At 41.7% G+C, this 18,877-nt stretch overlaps 2 protein-coding genes across 4 annotated transcripts in view; one reads left to right on the top strand and one right to left on the bottom strand.

The window, feature by feature from the left end:
• Positions 1-18,877, bottom strand: part of LOC135935952 (myosin light chain kinase, smooth muscle-like) — a 181,472-nt gene that overhangs the window by 117,923 nt on the left and 44,672 nt on the right. The window lies entirely within an intron of this gene.
• Positions 4,644-6,894, top strand: LOC135937776 (tyrosine-protein kinase CSK-like). Its single transcript, XM_065481018.1, has 3 exons — positions 4,644-4,922; positions 5,620-5,839; positions 5,896-6,894. Exons 1-3 carry the CDS (start codon positions 4,879-4,881, stop codon positions 6,037-6,039), a joined length of 408 nt encoding a protein of 135 aa, XP_065337090.1. The 5' UTR covers positions 4,644-4,878; the 3' UTR covers positions 6,040-6,894.

Below are 18,877 nucleotides of genomic sequence, written 5' to 3'. Positions count from 1 at the left end.
GGCTTGTCCACAACTCAAAAGTCCAACAGTACACTTTTAGAGAGCCTTTGATTTTCTCGTTCAAATTTTTAATTATCTTTGTACAAAAATATCGCAAAAAGTAAGGATTGAAGAAGAATTAATTTTAAATCTTGCCTCATTTGATAGTCTGAGAATTGGTTTTTTGCAAAATGTATAAAATATATTCTGCATCATTTACATTATTATAAGATAGCCCAAACAGTATTTTATGGCTCCTTTTTATCAATCTAAATGTAACCTAGTTTTCAAAATAGCTTCATTTCTGTGGTGTGAGTACCAACGTCAAAGTAAGGTATAATTTTGTATACCAAGGGAGTTTCGAATCAATTTCTGTGTAGCATGCTGCATTCACAAGTTCTCAAGATTCAAAACGGCGTAACACAGTATGAGCAAAGTTGAAATCCCTGTTCACTCGCGTTCATATGCAAATTCTACGATGGCAGCGCCTGTTTTGTGGAGCACACGTATATGTTTTCGGCTGACACCGACACCACGTAATGTAATATGACAATCGAAAGCTGCAGCGCGACAGACAAAATGCCGGCATTTCTCTCTCACCGACGCACTCGGTTTTTGCACGAGTACTCGCATTGACACCGAAAAGACTGATCGCGCAAAATGAAAGTGGCAACGGGCGTAAAATTGTATGCGTGTCGAAGGCAGCCGCATGACAACGAAATAAATATGCTCGTACTTCAGGGACTTTGCATAAATTTTATCGATTCCGTGTGTCAGTGCGAGAGCATTTTGATGGTTCTCTTTTTTCGCACCAAACACACGCAAATATGATACACGTCAGATTTGAGTGTCTAGAAAGGGAATCAAAGGGAAAAAGCACGTCAAACGTGTTTCACTAGATACATACAGTTGTAAACAGGGCTGTGTGGAGCAACTTCGCCTTGGCAATGTTTCAGTGAAGAATAAGTTAACTAACCAGTGATCAGCAATCAATGGTTTAGTATTCCACTCGTGAAAATTTGAGTTTAAATAATTTTAATTGTTTGTTGTTTTATTTAAAAATAAAAACCTGTTTTCACTAACAAAAACTTATACAGTTATAATATATTATTTATAAAAATAAAACAGAAGTTTTAAGAACATGGCAGAAAAATGGAAGAAAATGTGCAACTAGAAATCCTTGGAAATTAAACCATAAATAACTCTGCAGCCGTAAAAACCACGACATATTTCCACTCGATGCATCCTAACAAAATCCACGATAGCTGTCATCAAAGCCTGCGTTTCAAATGATCGATTTAAATCGCTCTCACGTCGCTCAAAATTAATCAAGCATTACACGCGGGGAGGCAACGAGTGCTCAAACACACCACGCGCGAGTATTTGCTCTCCTCTTACTCCGGCGACGCAGCGCGCGCGTCGCGGCGTACAGCAAATTATTTTGTGCACTTGTCGTGAAACAGCATTTGCAAATAACGCCCGTTTGATCGGCTTTGAAACTCTGCAGAGCGTGCAAATCGTTCCCTTCGGCTGCACACGCGCGCCCACCTGCCGCAGAGACGCATTCGCTGCTACACTGCTGTTGATCAGCTAACGTGGAACGCGCGTCTCTATAGTCTTTCGTTTGGCTTCACGCACAACACACTTCTTTGATGAAATGCACACGCCCCTATTTATTCACATGGATGGAAGCCATATTTTAGCGGTCAGATCCAAGCACTGCATCGCACTCCGCTGAGATCTAAATTTTAACGAAATAAAAATTACTTTAAAACAGGCGCTTTCATACACAAACAATGCTCCTATTCCAGGCATTTCAACGCACAAATTTGACAGGAGCAATGGCAAACGTGAAAGTACTAAGAAACTCTATGCACCTGTAGTGGTCCCTATATAACTTATGTAAAAGAGCAGTACTTTTACCTGTAAAATCGACATGGAAGAAAATAAATTGCCTTAGTTACAGTCGTTGAAAAAATTATTTGCAAGCAGTTTCCGAACACAATAAATAATCAAAAGAGTGGCAAATTCTTTTAAATTTTCCTACTCGCTCTCTCTAAAAATTTAGTAGCCTAAAATTCATCCGAAATCAAGAGGCTCCCATTTTTTTTTGAAAATTTTCGAAAAGTATAGCCACGTGAGTAGTACCACTTTTTTAGAGAAACTCAACGATGGCTATGTAGATTTGTTAAGAATGCTACTGCTAAAAATCAACATTTGTATTTTTGTCGTCGGAAATTGCACACCAGTGTGTATGCAATTTCAAATAGTCTATAGAAATTCTACTTCAAAATCTAATGAATTAACATATCGATCAATTTGCCTTGCCAAGTTTATAAGTCCATCTGTCTAGATAATAAAAAATTGCAAAATAATATACTTTATGTATATCAAGAAACACTCACATGCAGCAATGGCGTGCTGAAAAGTGTCATGGAAAGCGCCAATACATCACAGAGCTTATATTTAATGCAATCCTTTGCGGTGGCTGCAAGTCGTGCATTTATTGCAGAACAGCCTCCGACACAATGCATTTATCCGCATGGTATTTGAAAGACATCGATTCCCAGTTGTTGGCTGATGCGCGAAACAAGAAGTGCTGTTTGCAACTCGGCGCGTTTACTTTGTTCCACTGAGAGTTGGCGGGTAAGCGTCGAGTTGTGAGAGAAGAAACGCAACGTGCACTTTGCCGGTGTGTGGCTGTATTGAATGATGCATTGCGAAACTTCATAGAGGTCAATATGTAAGCGTTCAAGTGACACGATGAGGCTCTGTTCCCATTGTTGATGTCGTTCGAATTCAATAAAAGCGCGTAAACGTCAGCCATTCTTTTCGCTCAATGCGTTACAATGCGCTGCTCTTTTTTAATGCAAGCAGAATTGCCATATTGATTGTTATACGTTGAGCACCAACTTCTTTGAATACGGTGTCAAAGTGAAACTTTTCGCTGGTTATTTTTACATTTTAACATATTGTTTTTGACCCTTCAAAGGAGATATTCTACCTTATTATGATAACAGTGGAGCTTTAAAAAAAATTAATTTGTCTTGACTTTGATGTAAAATTATTTTACATAAGCCAAAATTTACAATTCAATCTAAATATGACCATTTACATAATATACTGATTAGTATCTAGGAGAAAATCAGCTCTATTATTATGTGGCTGCCATGAAATCCAAACGATTTTGAAACTTGGCACAAGGCATTATTTCTCGATTTGAACAAAATAGCTTGCACGAGTCAACATTCAATATTGAAGCAAAAGTTGTTGGGAGACGCTCTCGCCTACTCGCGCCATGCATATTAATTCACCACGCACGTGCCAAACTCCCAAGGTACAGCGAGGGCTCTCGACTCGCTCACTTGTTCAGGTAGGTCGTTATGATTGCCGTTTGAGCACCTCGTCACTAATCTCGACGAGAGCCAATTCATTATAATACGCAGTGGCGCGCTGCGGCGTCAACAGCAGCGAAAACGGAGAAAGAGACACGCGAGTTCTACCTGCTGCTCCCTCGGAATTTTTTAATTAAAAATTATACGAATAACGCCAGAGCAGGAAGAGAGCGAGCTGGGGATTAAGTTCAGAGTTAAAATTGAATTAATCACGCCTTTATGCCGAGCCCCACTTCATTGTACGCACACAGTGTAGTCGCACCAGCTGAATAATCCGCCAGACCAACCCACCGGCTCTCTCTCTCTCTCTCTCTCTCTCTCTCTCTCTCTCTCTCTCTCTCTCTCTCTCTCTCTCTCTCTCTCTCTCTCGTAGCTCTCAGGGAGTTGTTTCGAAGCGCGCTGAGCTCTGCTGCGAGCCACGATCGTCTTATGCAACCCACTGAGCAGCTGCGGACTGCGGATTGTCTACATTCGTGCTCGCAGGGGCCAACTTATAAAAGAGATGATTCTCTCCTTTTTCTGCTCGCGAGCGCTGAGATTAGCTCCGGGATAATTATCGCGCTCTGGGTTTAATTGTTCGGCGCTGCACCCGTCTAGACGGTCTCTACCATCACTTTCATGTTGGGAATTGCTTTTTTAATTAAAATATGCTGTACATTCTTGCCTTAATTGCGAGCGCAACTATTCTCTTGATGAAATGTGTGATTAACTTTAATTTAGCAGCAAAAACTATGCGCAAAGTAAGGCAAGGTTTTCATTTGTTTTTAATGCAGTGAAGTACTTTGAGAACAAGCTAAAATACTGCAACATTTGAAAGGTTTGGAGGCTCGGTATGACCTTCGGATACGTCGATATAAAAGTTATTTATTTAATAATTCCTTGCAGATTGCAATTAGACTACTGTGAGGTATTGTTCTACTTTTTAATCATCGGTGGGAATAGGAAATAAAAAATTATTCCCCACCTATACGTCACTGCGCTGGAGTGAAGGAGCACTCGAGAGCAGTAAAGGGAGTTGAGCGCAAAAGATGATTCAATTGAGGCACATCATCCTTTTCGAGACGCTCCTTTTCTCTCTGGCAGAAAAACGAAGCACTCGGTACTTGTCGAACACGCATTATTTGCCGCACAAGCAACTCGTCTTTTGCGGTATTTTGCATGCAGAGCAGAAATTGGCTCGCTGGTTGGCCGGAATCGCAGAAAGCCTGCTCCTTGCTCTGAGAACGGTGAAAAAACTGATAAGTGCAATTGATAGTGGGGCGAGCGTGCAAAAAACGCGACGGCAGAAATACCTCCGAGTGGCGAACCGCGACCCAAGATCGAGATTAATCACCGACGTGCGGCCACCGAGACCGACGAGTCGGCTGCTTCGCCAGCAAATCGGCCGCACGCCGCCTTTCGCACGTTTTTGTTCTATCTGATTTCCACTCACTCCTGGGGGTGAGCCGCGTTTTTGCCACCGCGCCACCCTTCACCGCCGGATCTTGTTTCGCCGAGTTTCATCATGTCCACCACGACAGACTCGATTCGCTCGCTGCCAAGGGAAAAGTAAGAAAGGGCCAGAAGGCCTTGATTTTTTTCCCCTACCACAATCATATCAATAGCTAAAAAAGAAGTTTACCGTTTGGCTCGTGCAAAATGCAATTTTTTTTAAATAATATTTATTGGAAAAAATATTACAAGTCCAGCCAATTCAGGACGAATTTTCGGCTGGCGCTCGCTCAGCTGCTGCGTCGCTGCAGCTATTTAAAAAAAATTAAAGTGCAAAATCATTTTAATGTTTACAAAAAAAGTGTGCAAAAAGAATTACAAATAATCAGTCACACGATAACAACGAACTGGTTCGATCCTTCACTTTTTTCTTCACTACATTTTTATCTCTCAGGTTTTTCAATAAAACCATCTTATACGTTTCTCGTGATTTTGCTAATCTAAAACCAGTCCTCTCAGTCATTCAACCATTTAGGCGTACATTTTTTGAATAAATTCAAGGAAATGACTGAATCGAAATATTTCGAGAACAGATTGGAAAGATACAAGGTAATCATTATCGTAATATAAACAATCGTTGTCCAAAACATAAAATCAAACATTTTTCAAGTAGCATGCTAAGTTTGCCTGTGGTATTTCTGTCGGCGTAATAAATTCCTATGATATTAAAATAGTAGATTTCAACTGTTTTGCTATTAATCAAGCATAATCAGGGATGCCAATGTTTAATGATAAAAAATCATTATCGTTTTAGGTGGTTCCACGGAAAGATTTCTCGTGAACAGACAGAGGAGTTGCTAACGCCTCGGGAGGACGGTCTCTTCCTAGTGCGAGAGTCAACAAACTATCCTGGCGACTACACCCTTTGCATCTGCTTTCAGGGCAAAGTTGAGCACTACAGGATAAAACACAAAGACAAGAAGCTAACCATCGACGACGAAGAGATCTTTGATAGCCTTGGACAGCTAGTAAAGGCATGCGAGCGTCTCGAGAGTGTTCTCCAAATGTTAACTTTAGATTATTTTTGTAGCACTACGAACAAGACGCAGATGGACTTTGCACTCGGCTGATAAAAAGTCGATCCTTCTTCAGCGCCGATGATAAAAATGAAAACGATCTGCCTGAGTCGGTGTACAACTTTGAACGGTGGAATGGAGTGCATTTTTACTGCTGACTGCAAATTTGATTTTTTCGAATCCACTGCAGCGTGTAAATGGCAGTGATGCGACCGAAAATGTGCTTACTCATTCAATCAGGGGGCTGCCTTGCCGATTAGAATTAATGCTCTTTTATTTCCTTTGTTTCGCTCTGGCTTGATTCAGATTAATGACACGAAAAACTCAGCCCAGCATAATAATGACTCAATTCAGCCGCCGCCGTCAACGAAATTATGCACAATAGCGTTTTACGACAACAATGGACGACAATGTGTTTATGCATTCGGTTATGCATTCCCCCTGCCTGGCTGGTCTAATTCCATTACAGTTCTGCTCCCTTGGGCATTCTACTCCGTTCCGCTTTGTATCAGGGAGGCAAAGGAGCAGACCCAAACTCCTTGCTGGCCTCCTTCTTTCTTTGTCTACGCGACGACATGCATAACACGATAACCACATTAAACAATAAAATCTGTCTGCTTTTTCCGCTCGCTCGTGTCACACAACAGATTTGGACACTTTTTGTCGAAGCAGAGGGGGACGACGACTGGTGCCTTTTGAATTTCTGATGAAACGACGCGGCGCTATTGTCGGCACTCAGTCATGCTTGAAATTTGAAATCCTAGCGAGAGAGACCGTCTAGCCCGAACATTTTACGCTTATTCCTTCATAAATATGTTCTACCTCAGGTTTTTTCCTGCATAATCAAATGGATAAACAGTTGAGAAACATATCCTATTTTACGCATTAAGTTTGTGAAATAAAAGTTAAGGTGCTATTCTATTTATTTAGCCTATTGAGATGTAACAGAATTTAATGTACCACACACTGCGAACTTTCAGAATGAAGACAATGCAATAAACTGCGAATGGTAGAAAAACAATTTACTGACATTTTTATCTCCCTGTATGCTTCGCAACTCTTCAGAACATACTGCGAGTCTCTGGAGTAAATTTCTTTTAATACCACTTCGGAAAATTGTTGAAATTACCCGGCAGGCCGTCTTCCAAGCTATTAAGTCGGCGGAGAAAAGGTCTGCAAAAAGTAAATCAAATAGCGAGGTTTTAAAACTTTCCACACGGAGTCGGTTGACCGTCGAGAAAGTAGCCAGCAAACTAATGAATCACTTTTTCCAAGCAAAAGCACTCCTATTCGTTTTACGATTTTTTGCCGCCATCAGTCGGGAAATACGGTGTTCTCACTTTACGGACGCAGGTTTTAACAAACGGGCAGCAGAGAATGGCTCACGTGTGTCATTATTGCAGCCAGGCATCACGTTGACAAGCGGAGCTTCGTCCTTTGTGCCTTTGAGAAGCAAGTGCAATCTGTGATTATTGCGAGCCCTACTTGCGCGCGTGTCCTGGTCTTTCAGTAGCGCACCCGTTGTGATTAATAAATTAAAATGCGATCATACAAAGCGGCGGCGACAAACACTGTGTTGTACACCACTCGCTGCGCGCTCTCGGCTTGCTTAATGCATCTCAACTTGGGTGGATTTCATGCATATTCATGCGTCCGCTGTCGGCAACTTGTCTCGAGTTTATTCAAATTCGAACAGCAGCCGCGGGAGTTGCAGATTGTATGTAGTTTGTTGCGCAATTCAGCCAACGAGGTAAAACGTGAATCAAGGTCGTCACGGATTATCCCCTGTCTGCAAATGGGACCAAGGCCGGCCCTAATTAATCTGGGGATATCTACTAATCGCCGGTGGTGAGCGATTTGCAAATTAATGCAAGTTGAGCAACGAGGTGCAGCAAACAGCGTTTTATAAATGAGAAAGAGAAGACAATTTTAAATGGGTGAGTGGCGAGTAAACAAAAATTGAATGGGAGAACGTTTCATGTTTCTATATTTTAACTTATCAACATCAGAAGCTGCTAAATTCTATGAAATAAACTGGCGCAATTCTTTGAAGGACTCTGGCACAATTAATAAAAATAATTGCTTCATTTTGAATTGCTATATAGATAGCCTCTGTGGATTAATCTCAAGCTCTGCATGGAAGCCAGCCCAACTTTTCCATTAGCAACTTAGCATAATCGCAAAATTAGCTCGTCTGGAGCTTGCAAAGTTTAAATTTGAAGTTACGCGGATTTCAAACGCCTCGTAAACAATTTAGTCAAGCAAACAATTTCAAATTTGCCGGTTGAGCTTTCTCTTGGGCAATTTCTCCACCACTATTTCTGCTCAAGCCAGCGCCACGCACGCAGACAAACGAAATTACGACGAATCCGCGGAAACTTGCTCCACCGAGCAGCGCACAATAGATAAATTCGCACAAATCTAGTTACACCCCGGCAAGGGATACGAAATTCGAGCACACAAACTTTCGCTTTGAGGCAAAGTTTGGCTACTCTAATTGCCGTCGTCCTAAATAACCCGCTCGGGCTGTGTGCAAGAGTCCTGCTTCGCGAAAGTATTCAATTTTGAGGCAACTAATAGCCAACTAACGAGCCGGCAGAAGCAGCCGGGCGGCGAACAAAGCGCCGATCGAGTCAAAGGGCTGAAATATAGTGTCGGTCTAAGTTTAGTTAACATTGCGAGAGAGACAAACTTTACAGCGCAGTACTCCAGCAGCGAATCAGGCGAATCTGCGCTGAAATGTTTGTGTGCACGTGGTTTGGCAAACATTTATGCGAAAGCAGCTCATCTACTCGACACACACGCATGAATAGCCAAGCTAAGTACATGGCTGCACGTGAGTTACGAGTTGACACCACATAACTCTGGAGCTCATGGGCAGAACGGGGAGTAAACGAGATAATATCAACACTATGTTGACTATCATAAGGGATATGCAATAATTTTTTTTATAATTATAATTATAAAAAATAAAATTTAAAATACAAAAACAACTTTGCTCCAAAAGAGAGCCAAAATTTAGAGTTTAAACAAACAGGTTCCAATGAATAAATAAAAAAATGAATACAATAGATGCGATTCAGAGAGTTAAACGCAACGCAATTATAACGTCTATATACAATTCAGATCCGGAACCTTTCTGGTGGATAAAAATATATTTTTCGGCTTAAGACTTCATTCATACAATCTTTTTGTTTCCTCACTTTGACTAACAAACATTTTTTTTAATGTATCAATCCAACTTATCCTTATATGGCAGATAAGCTAAGCAAACACGCAATTATCTTTGCGGTCCCAGTAATAGAATATGAGTTCCATATCTCCGCCAAAGACGAGAAAAGCAAATGACCGGCAGTTGTTTAATTAATTTCAGTGCGCAGTCCCTGCAGCTACCGGGTGGATAAGGAATATATTATGCCAAGTTTTACACCACTTTTTGAGCGAGTTGAAGAGAAAGACGAAAGCTAGTCTGCTGGGTGCTGCGAGCGATGAAGAATTATCTTTAAACTTTCGACTCTTGCAGGAGCAGCAAAATTTTATTTTTTCTCTTTTCCTCGCGAAGTCGTGGAGATTATGAAGGAAATTTAACTCTTTGCCAAACTTATCCCGCCCCGTAGAAAAGTGTCGAATTTTTTGCGTTTTACACAAGTAACTGCGCGCTTAATGTGCTCCGGCGCTTTTAGATAAGGCGCCAGAAATATGCAAAGAAAGCGGCTCATCTTCATTTTACACCCAAGTGACAAAACCTCGTCTAGCTGTTTAAATAGCCAGCTCACCCGGATTACCAAAGTCGTTTTAAGGTCAGAGATTTTTCATCACAGATCGAGTCCCTCCTTACTCGTAAGATACCATCCCAAAACTAACGCATGGACTGTTCGTTCTTCAGCACTCTCACATACTGCCTTTGAGGTAAGCTATATTGAATTTTGGCTTCGGCGGGGGTGCGTCAGTCAATGTGTCAGAGACTTATCCAGTCGAGGAGAAAGCAGCAATGTGCGTGGCACAGAATAAAGGAGAGTGACACTGAAAAGTATTCAGCAGGCGCTGAGGCAGCTGCCTCTCCTTGCCCACAATTTATGTATGCACGGGTAGTCTGTGCACGCGCACATCAATTTCAGTAGCGCAATGCCAACGTGACACAAAGGGGAACTACCACTGAACGTGAATCGTTCTACCATTTAAGCGTCCGTGTGTGTGAGTCAATTTACGACGGTCAGATATTTAAATATTTGTGTTGTCAAATGCAGACGAGGATGTATGGAAGACAAAATTAGAAAAACCCTAAATTTCAATAAACATTTCGAGTTGTAGAATCTTTGCCTCTGGGTCTATGCAGTTTTTTTGTTGAAAAAGTCAGGACTCAAAATGAAAACCCCGGAAAATCCGTTACAGCGCTGCGGCTCTCCTGGGGCGGCAAAGCAGAACTGCGCCACGCTGGCTGGATAATCCGTTGGAGGTGTCCCCCCGGGGGCCAGAGACAACTTATTTATTTGGCAGCAGCTCAGTGCGAGGATTATGTGTATACATGCGGCCGCTTTTACTCGCTTTCGCAGCTTTTGGCTGGCTCGCCTGCTGACCGCTGCCAGACGAGCCACTCACTCGAATAAGACTTTGTTTACTCGCGACCGTTTTCTGGCTGCTGTCGCGTGCGATATTTTTAAATGGCCGCTTGGATACATATGCATAATTGCGACATGGTGCTGTGTGTGTGTGTGTGTGTGTGAGTGTCTCTCTCTTTCTGTGACTCCTACGTACAATAATAATGCTTAAGGCCATGCGTGCGGCGAGCCAACTTGGCCGCCACTCTGCTGTGAGAGGGTGTCGGCTCCCAGACGGAATTGCCGCACTTCCATTCGCAGCTCGCAATTTTGCGGGAATGACGCGGGATTTTTTGTCCCGTTTTGATTCCCGTTTGGGACCTTTTTAATGCCGCACTAACGCGTTGTCGCAAATAACAACAGGCCAGATTTTGTTCTTATTGGCAGACTTTTGTGGCCGTAATGGGCAAGGCAACTAAAAAAAGAAAAAGAGCCGGAGAATAATATTCGCATGCCAGTGAGAAAGGCCACATTCATAAATAGCTCCGTCTGGCCGATTTTCCTCTCAATGTGGCTTATTCAATTTTACGAGCGCGGCTGCCAAAATGCGCCTTTTCCCGCGAGCAACAACAATTTCCAGTTAATAAAAGCGCAAAAAGGGTTCTAAGCCGAACATAAAAGGGCCGCCTAAATGGCTCGCATTACGCAGCCATTGTGCCCGGGCAAATGGTTCGTCTCGCGAATGCAAACAAAAAATTGCAGAAAGGAAATTAGGCCAATTACGGTGCGGCGTGTGCTGCATTCGCGATCAGCCGCCGAGTGCGTGCCAACTGATTTCCCAGGCAGGGATGACGAATTTCTCATTACACCCCGTCCACCATCCCGCGCTCCTTTTTCTTTCGGCTGCACGCGCGCGCTGATTGGAATTTTAAACGAGCGCGTTTCCCTTTCTCTCCGACCCGTTATCGTGCGCAGGTGAGATAAGAAAGAAAGCGCGCGCACCGGATTAAATTACGTGCCGTCAAGCTTCGGCTGGAGTATATAAGCACACACACAGACCTCCTAGTCACCGGGGGATGAATAATGAGCGACGTTTAATTTCCAAGCCTTTCTCATATTTCTATCAATTTGACTCTCTATATTACGATTCAATCTAAATTGGATGCGTTATATAGTGAGTGATTGTTATAAAAATAGTGTCTCCATCCCGAGATGGAATAAAGAAAATAATATACTAACTAAAATAAAAGAAATCAGTTACTTAATAAGTTCTTGATATTTTTATTTATTAGGTTTATCCGGTTTATCAAAGCTTTTTTAGAAGGAAACAATATATTTCAAACTATTTTGGAGGCCCAACTTAAATTGTTAATAATAGCTTCCATCATTTTCATTTAATTTTTATCAAATACATAAAGTAGAAATTACTCGCAAATAGTACGGAAGGAAATTCTTACAATTAGCAGCAAAAACGAAATTTGCATAAAAAATAAGATTCTAAAATATTGAAATCAAGATCAAAAAATATCAGAGCAGTTATTATCATTATATTATCTACCCTGACTAGAGTAAACTGTCTTAGAGTCTAAAAAAATCACCAAAAAATTAGAGAACATTAATTTTCTATTTTGCGTTTTTGCACTGTATATCTAATATCTATACATATAAACATGGGTTTCTTTAATGAAGAAGATCCAATCACGGTTTAAAATTAGAACTCCACATCATTACAATCAACGTCAGCGTGTTACGCTGCTCTTGGCGTATTTAATAATAAAAACACAGAGAAAAGTCACGCAAATGTATTTACAAACAAAACTCCTCTTTGTCAAAGCTGTCTGCCTCAGGTAGGTGGTATCTCGTTCAAAGGCAGAACGAAATCAGCTCTATTTTAAACTCGACAATCTTATGCTAAAAATAAAGGTGGAAGACGTCTGAAAAAAGCACCGGGTGCTAATTTTACACGGGCTAATTATCGCCGTGTAAATCTCCAGTGTCGCGAAGAAAGCACGCGCTGCGCACACAAAAGTTGAACTGGCGAGGCGAAAAGAGACGCAGTCAGCGCGAGCGACGCGCACAAAAAAGAAGTGCGAGAAATTGTATGGCATTGCGCTTTTGAAGTCGGCCAAAAGGAATAAAAAGCTCAGCGGTGGCGGATGATGCCTTTTCGCGCAGCAGGCGTCTTTTGTTCTTGTTATTATAATCATCGCGAAAATAGAGAGAAGCAGCAGCAAGAGGCCGCGTGCTTGTTATGTCTCATGAAAAAGGCAGCAGGAGAAGGGCTTTTCTGTATTATTAAGGCAGAATTTCACAGCAAGAAAATTGGCCTCGGCACAAAAATGGAGCACGTACGTACCTTTGGCCACCTTCATTAGAGGCTTTGACCCTCGGCTTTTATTGCTGAATTTGCATAATAAATTGCGAGAGACGGATTTTCCACTGCACCGCCGACGACACACGACGATTCTCATTTGATTCTCTTCCATTAGCGAGTGCACACATACAAAGGAAGGGGGAATTGCATCGTGCCGTAATGTACGTAGAGAATGAAAATGCGCCACCGCCGGTCGTTACGCCGGATTATTGGGGATTGCGGTCTCGCAAGCTTTTACCGCCGTGCATTGTACTTTCAGTATTTTAATCAAGATTCGGAGAAATTGTGGGAACGCAAAGTGTGCCATTGTTGAGAGCAGCTCTGACTCTCCAAGTCATTTATTGCTGCACAATCTGAAATTTGAATTCTGACCTTTGCATTTTAATCTCTTGCCTGCAGCTCAATCTAATTTATATTTTCCGCTAACTTGTATTGACTCAGTTGAGTTTAAAATGTGTGTTCATTCTCCAAGGAGGTAAAAACTTTGCATCGCTGCTTTTGCATTTTGTTTTCCTACTGCCGAGCAAACAGCACGTTAAGAGCAGCAACAATTATTCCTCTCGCTCCCTTTTCCACCAACTCGGGTGCGCGCACACACACACACAGATGGCTATAGGGGTGGGTGAAAACGAAATTATCAGAGTGTGCGCTTGTAAAAGTAGGCTCATTTGCCACGTTTAGTTAGCACACTCGTCGCGCGGGCCGCATTATCTCGCAGAAATTTGATTAATGTTGATGTAAGTTAGCTCTCCGAAGCCTGCACGGGGCGAATGGAAGGGAGAGGCGAAACAACAACAAAACCAGCAGCGGCGGCGTCTTCCTCCGTCGTTCGCGTGCACTTAGGGGAATAAATAAATAAATAAAAGGCACGCCCTGCGAATGAATTAAGACGCCCGGCAAAAAGCTTTTTAAACACACTTTGCGTCAACGTCAGCTCGTCTTTCACCCACAGCAGCAATTAAAAATGATCTGGCCCACGTCTACGGCAAAGCCATGACTCTAAACTTTGACAAGCTCGATAAAGTTTTATTTAAGCGGACGCCAGAAAAAAGCAAAAGAGGAAAATAACAAAAAAATAATATTCAACTAGAAATTTCTTGACGGTGGATGAATTTGTGAAATTCCACCTCCAAAAATATACAGAATATATAATTATCCATTGCGAGTATTATTTGTGAGTTTTTTTCTAATTTAGTTATGCAGCTATTTCTATAAATTTAAGGGGGGAAATGAGAGCAATGGAATTTTTATTACACGTGCCTCTCTTTAAGGTCTTTGCGGCCAGCTGCTCAACATGTTTTATGGTTTTCCTGCGCACGCAGAAAGTTTTTCAGCTCTCTTCTTCCCGCCCCGTAATGCCCATTATTTAGTTTTCATCCTGCTTGTGCTCGCTAGGCTGAAAGAAAGTATGCACATAATATGTATGTACGTACGTACATAAGTAGTAAATAGCAAATATGCTATTTTATTTCCACGCCGCAGATAGAAATCTGCCGGTGCAGTGGGCTTTAAAAATACTTTTATGACCGCACCAAGCGATCTTCTATCGGACGCAAAATACACTTTTTATTTAAAACAATTTGCTGTTGGCACGCAATGCCATGTGAAAAATGAATAAAAATCGACACGTGGAGAAACAATAACCGAATTACTCCCGCTCCTGGCCTTCTTTTGAGTGACTTTTTATATAGGGACACAAACTTTTCGTGAGCAAAAAATTGCAGTGCGCTCTCTAGCGCTATATCAGATTGAGCGCTTATTGGAAAACTTTGAATATGTTATCATGCAAGCTCAAAGAGAAAACGTAATGGTTCTCACTGAAGAGGGCGAAAGTAGATCAGTTTGGTTGAAATTATCTTTATGATGTGTTCAAAATCCAATCATTAATTTTTCTATATTTATAGCACTATTTTTTCATCATCAAAATTTTGTTGTGATAAATCTCAATGAAATCAATAATAACATATAAAATTGACCTGATTAAAGTTTACTTAGCAGCTCTACTTTCCACAAAATGTGTACTAAATATACACAAATATTGAAAGTCCCATCATCAACGAGCAACTTAGCAGACCGCACAGTTGAATTATCTTCTCTCCCGGTTCGTTGATGTTCTCGACGGAGGCAACAATACGAGTAATTTCATTCTAATATGCTGCTGATTAGAAGAAATAAATATGTATTTATCTCACTTGTCATGCAAGGGCGCAGTAAATTTGCGGCAGACTTTCACGGCGGCGAATCAGATTAGCGCTCATTGTGTCCGCGGCAGGCATTCAAATGCAAATAATTCGCGAACAAAGCAATCCAATATAGCCAAGTGGTGGGTGGAGGAGCAAGCTGGAGCAATTTATATTCGAGCAATCGAGTACTTGCGTAGAGTTCGTCCGGCCGCTCTGCGGTTTTCGACACCGCGCGTTTAACTTGCTTGTTCTCCATGTGGCTAGTGCAAAAAAACACGCAATTGCACGTCTCTCGGTTAGAGACGCTTAGCGCTATTAAAGGGAGTACTGAAACGTGAAAATGCCTATCAATTCCAATGCAGTAGATTAAGTGCAGCTATTTAAGCCTGAATAAATTGCTTTTTGATCGAGAGAGAGAGAGAGAGCTTCAAAAGAACCATTTTACCGTCCAGTTTCAATCAGAAGTAATTTGCAAATTAATTTTACTATGACCATTTGAGAGCTTTCTAAGTTTTTAAATCTGGAAACAGCTAGCCCCACAGTTAATACACTGAAATTTTTGATTAATTTTTCACTCCGATTTCATTTTTAATCCTGCTACTCTGCCTTTTAGGCGTTAAAAAGTCTAATTAATTTACCGAAAAATGAAATTTTACCGAGATATTTATGCATAACTTAGGATCCAAAACATGTATATCAACAGAATTAAATATCTGACTATTTTGGAAACACAATATATAAGGACAAGACCGAATTTTTTTCCTGCATATACATTCCTCAAGTGAAGAATTCGTCAGGAAATTTAAAAATGTGTTAAAAACTTAAATTGATATTACGTATTAGTTAATGAAAAATAAGAATACCAAGAAAATTGATCAAGAGATAAACAAATGCTACGGCATGTTAGAGTATTTTAACGACTTACAAGCTAAAAGAAAAGCATATAAAAGATAATGTAAAAATAGCCTCTATTTCAGAGCACAAAAATCTGATAAACACAAGAGTGAGTTCACTTCTAGAAAAAGTATCTTTCAAAGTTGTTATTTTCCCAAACATTGGCAGGAGCGCACCAAAAGACAATTATCATCGTCACCAACAAACACGTGTTAGAGCATTCGGCTTTCGCCACGTTCGCCTTTGAGCCGGCGCGGTGGGCCTTAGCAAGTTAGCAAAGAGCTGAGCTCTCACGAGGCCGAGGATCGCTTACTTACACACTTCTTTCTCGTGCTTCGTTTTGTGTGTTGGCAGGCAACAAAAGCGCGAGCAAGACCGAAATTTTCGCATGCTGCCGCTTCACCCGGGAGTCGATTTCTATTTACACGTCCGCCAGTTCAATTTACGCATTTTTTGCTCTCGCGCGCTCGCTCGCTTGCAGTGGCGGCAATAAAAAGTTTTTGCCCGTGTTTTCGCTGCAAATTTGCCACCGCAGCTTGTTTTTCCTTTCTGCCAGCACAGTGCGAGCAATAATAAAAGGCGAGGTGTGAGCGTGTTTCGCAGAGGACCGAAAATAAATAACGGAGCCGTCTGGCGGGGAGAAATTCACGCGTCTGCCGCTCTTGGTTGGTTGCCTTCGGTCGGCATTAGAACGCGGAACAACTCAATTGACGTGCGAGGTGACACTCGCGAGAAATGACAACTCATCCTCACCGTTCTCCATACAAATATTATGTGGTCGAGAGAAGAAAGTGAGCAAAACGATCCTGGCTACATCCCCAAAGAGGGAGGCGAAAAGAAATGTCAAAACAGATTTTCTAACAAGGTGGGAACTACCATCACCTACGTCAAAAGTAAAGAAGCCACTTGGCCCCAGGAAAAAAACACCTCTTAATCATTTTTTATATTTGACCATAAACAACTTTGTCGCTCATTTAGAATACTCATTCCGTGATACCTTACAAACACAATACATGCATATGCCCAATGAAACGAATGATCTCACAAAAAAAGACTATAGATAAAGTAAATTGTATTGTATTGTAGCACACCTTGGTGTTAAATAAAATATTTCATTCATAAAGTTTCATGGCAATAGAGGTGCCCTAATTGGAGTAAGGAGCGAAATACTAAATATTTTTTTCCATAATTTTAACAGTCTTTAGTTTTAGAATGTCCAGGTATTGTAAACAATATTGAGTTTTTAAAAATACTTTTACTAAATGCTTTCCTCTCTTTGCATCTCTCTTGTGGCACACGGGACAGGTGGAGTGAGCTATCGATAACTCAAATAAAGGTCTCTGCCAGTATTTTCTCAAGGCTTGCGACGGTGCAGCTTATGTGAAACAGACGGCCGGGCTAAAACCCATCATTTTCTCGGTCAATCGATCTGCCGTTGCTGCGAAGTTGTCCCTTCGACGTAAGCCGTGTCTCGTGAGCTACAAACAAGAGGGCGCGCTAAGGTAAAAACCGCAGGGCAGAGCAGGAGATATGGAACAACCGCAAATACCCACCTATGTCTGCGCACTCTCGAGTCTGCGAGAGTGGCTCTATTTGCAGACGACACTCGACGATCTCGCTGCCCGTGCGGCACAAGGGCGAGCAAGAATTGCGGTGTTTCCAGGTGAGCCGGGCACGTTTGAGTAAGTGGCTGGCTGATTTGCTCGCCTGGCCACTTGTCGTGCCCTATAGAGTTGCTAATTTTACATGTGGGGTTAATTGTCTTTTCCGAGTGGCATTGCTATATAAGAAATTAATACTCCTACCATCCACAATATATAAATTGAATTTAAAATTTATCAATAATGCATTGCTTAATTGTCATAGACCTTTCTGTTCCATCAGAATAAATTAATAAAATTAATAAATGAACAACACAGATTTTTAGTGTAAAAAGAATAACTTTTTATCAATTTGTAGAGTGATTAAGAAGAAACGATTTCAAAATTCAATTTTAATCGAAAGTATTCACTTGATTTTATAACTTTCATTTTCTTCTTGAACCAAAACCAGTGTTATTTACTAAAGCACTCGCTCGTTCCACCTCCGCTTATTTTTGAAGCTAGAAAATCAGCGAAATTAACCAGACGACTCATTTAACCGTTTTCGCGGGTCTCGCTTATTATGATTTCTCCCCAGCGAGCACAGAGAAAGTTCTCACTCTGCGAAGTTCATATAACACGCGTACGAGAGTGCAGCCGAGTAACTTTTCATTCGATGATCGCGGACATAAAGCATTACAATGGCCACTTTCACACACACGTACAACGCACGAGGGCGTCGGCCACGAGAAATTATTACAGCCGAATTTTTACTTTTCCCTTCGCTGAGCTGCCATTGTCGGCGAAAGAGTGAGAGAGAAGCCTGGTTGGCCGGTCCGCACTTTCAGGAAGGAAAACACTCGGCATTTAATTAACTTTCTCTCATGCCACTGCAACTTTCCCTGCCAGCCCGCGTGCTTCCTTTTTCAAAACCACTGACTCATGCCCATCCGGCTGGTTGGCTGCATTTATTTAATTGGAAATTTTGTGTGACTCGTGAAACCTTTAGCATAAATTCTAGCAGTGCCTATTTTTTCAATGAGAAAATCCAAAAGGTGATCCTGTTTTTTAATCTCCCTTTTCTAAAGACCTTGAAGTGTTCCGCAATTTTTTGCATTCAGTAAGACAAGAAGGCTTTGCGTTTTCATGCAAATGAGCCGTCCCCTGTCGGTCGACTTTCTCGAACACAGATTACTGTCGTTGTGCTCACTCGCCTCCCCCGACGCACTGCTTCCAGCCCCAAAGGATTAACCGCAGTACAAAAGCCAAGTGCTCGCGTCGCAAAAGCCGCTTTCCGCGGTCGTTTGTGACTGATTGTTTCAAGGTTGTGTCTGAGCTCCTCTTCTTTCTGCGGAGAATCAGTGTGACAGCTGATTCCGCATGCAACTGCGTGATATGTCGAAAGAGACAGACTTAAACAAAGACAA

The sequence above is a fragment of the Cloeon dipterum genome, chromosome 2 (assembly GCF_949628265.1).
Source record: "Cloeon dipterum chromosome 2, ieCloDipt1.1, whole genome shotgun sequence".
Taxonomy (NCBI): domain Eukaryota; kingdom Metazoa; phylum Arthropoda; class Insecta; order Ephemeroptera; family Baetidae; genus Cloeon; species Cloeon dipterum.
Note: the sequence above shows the minus strand (reverse complement) of the source record. Positions and strands in the feature narration are given on the sequence as shown.

Bases quoted from the DNA above. Each gene is read 5' to 3' on its own strand.
- LOC135937776 (XM_065481018.1), top strand. From the start codon at position 4,879: ATGTCCACCACGACAGACTCGATTCGCTCGCTGCCAAGGGAAAA. The intron at 4,923-5,619 runs GTAAGAAAGGGC...TTATCGTTTTAG, and splicing joins CGCTCGCTGCCAAGGGAAAA to GTGGTTCCACGGAAAGATTT. The intron at 5,840-5,895 runs GCATGCGAGCGT...TTATTTTTGTAG, and splicing joins GCCTTGGACAGCTAGTAAAG to CACTACGAACAAGACGCAGA.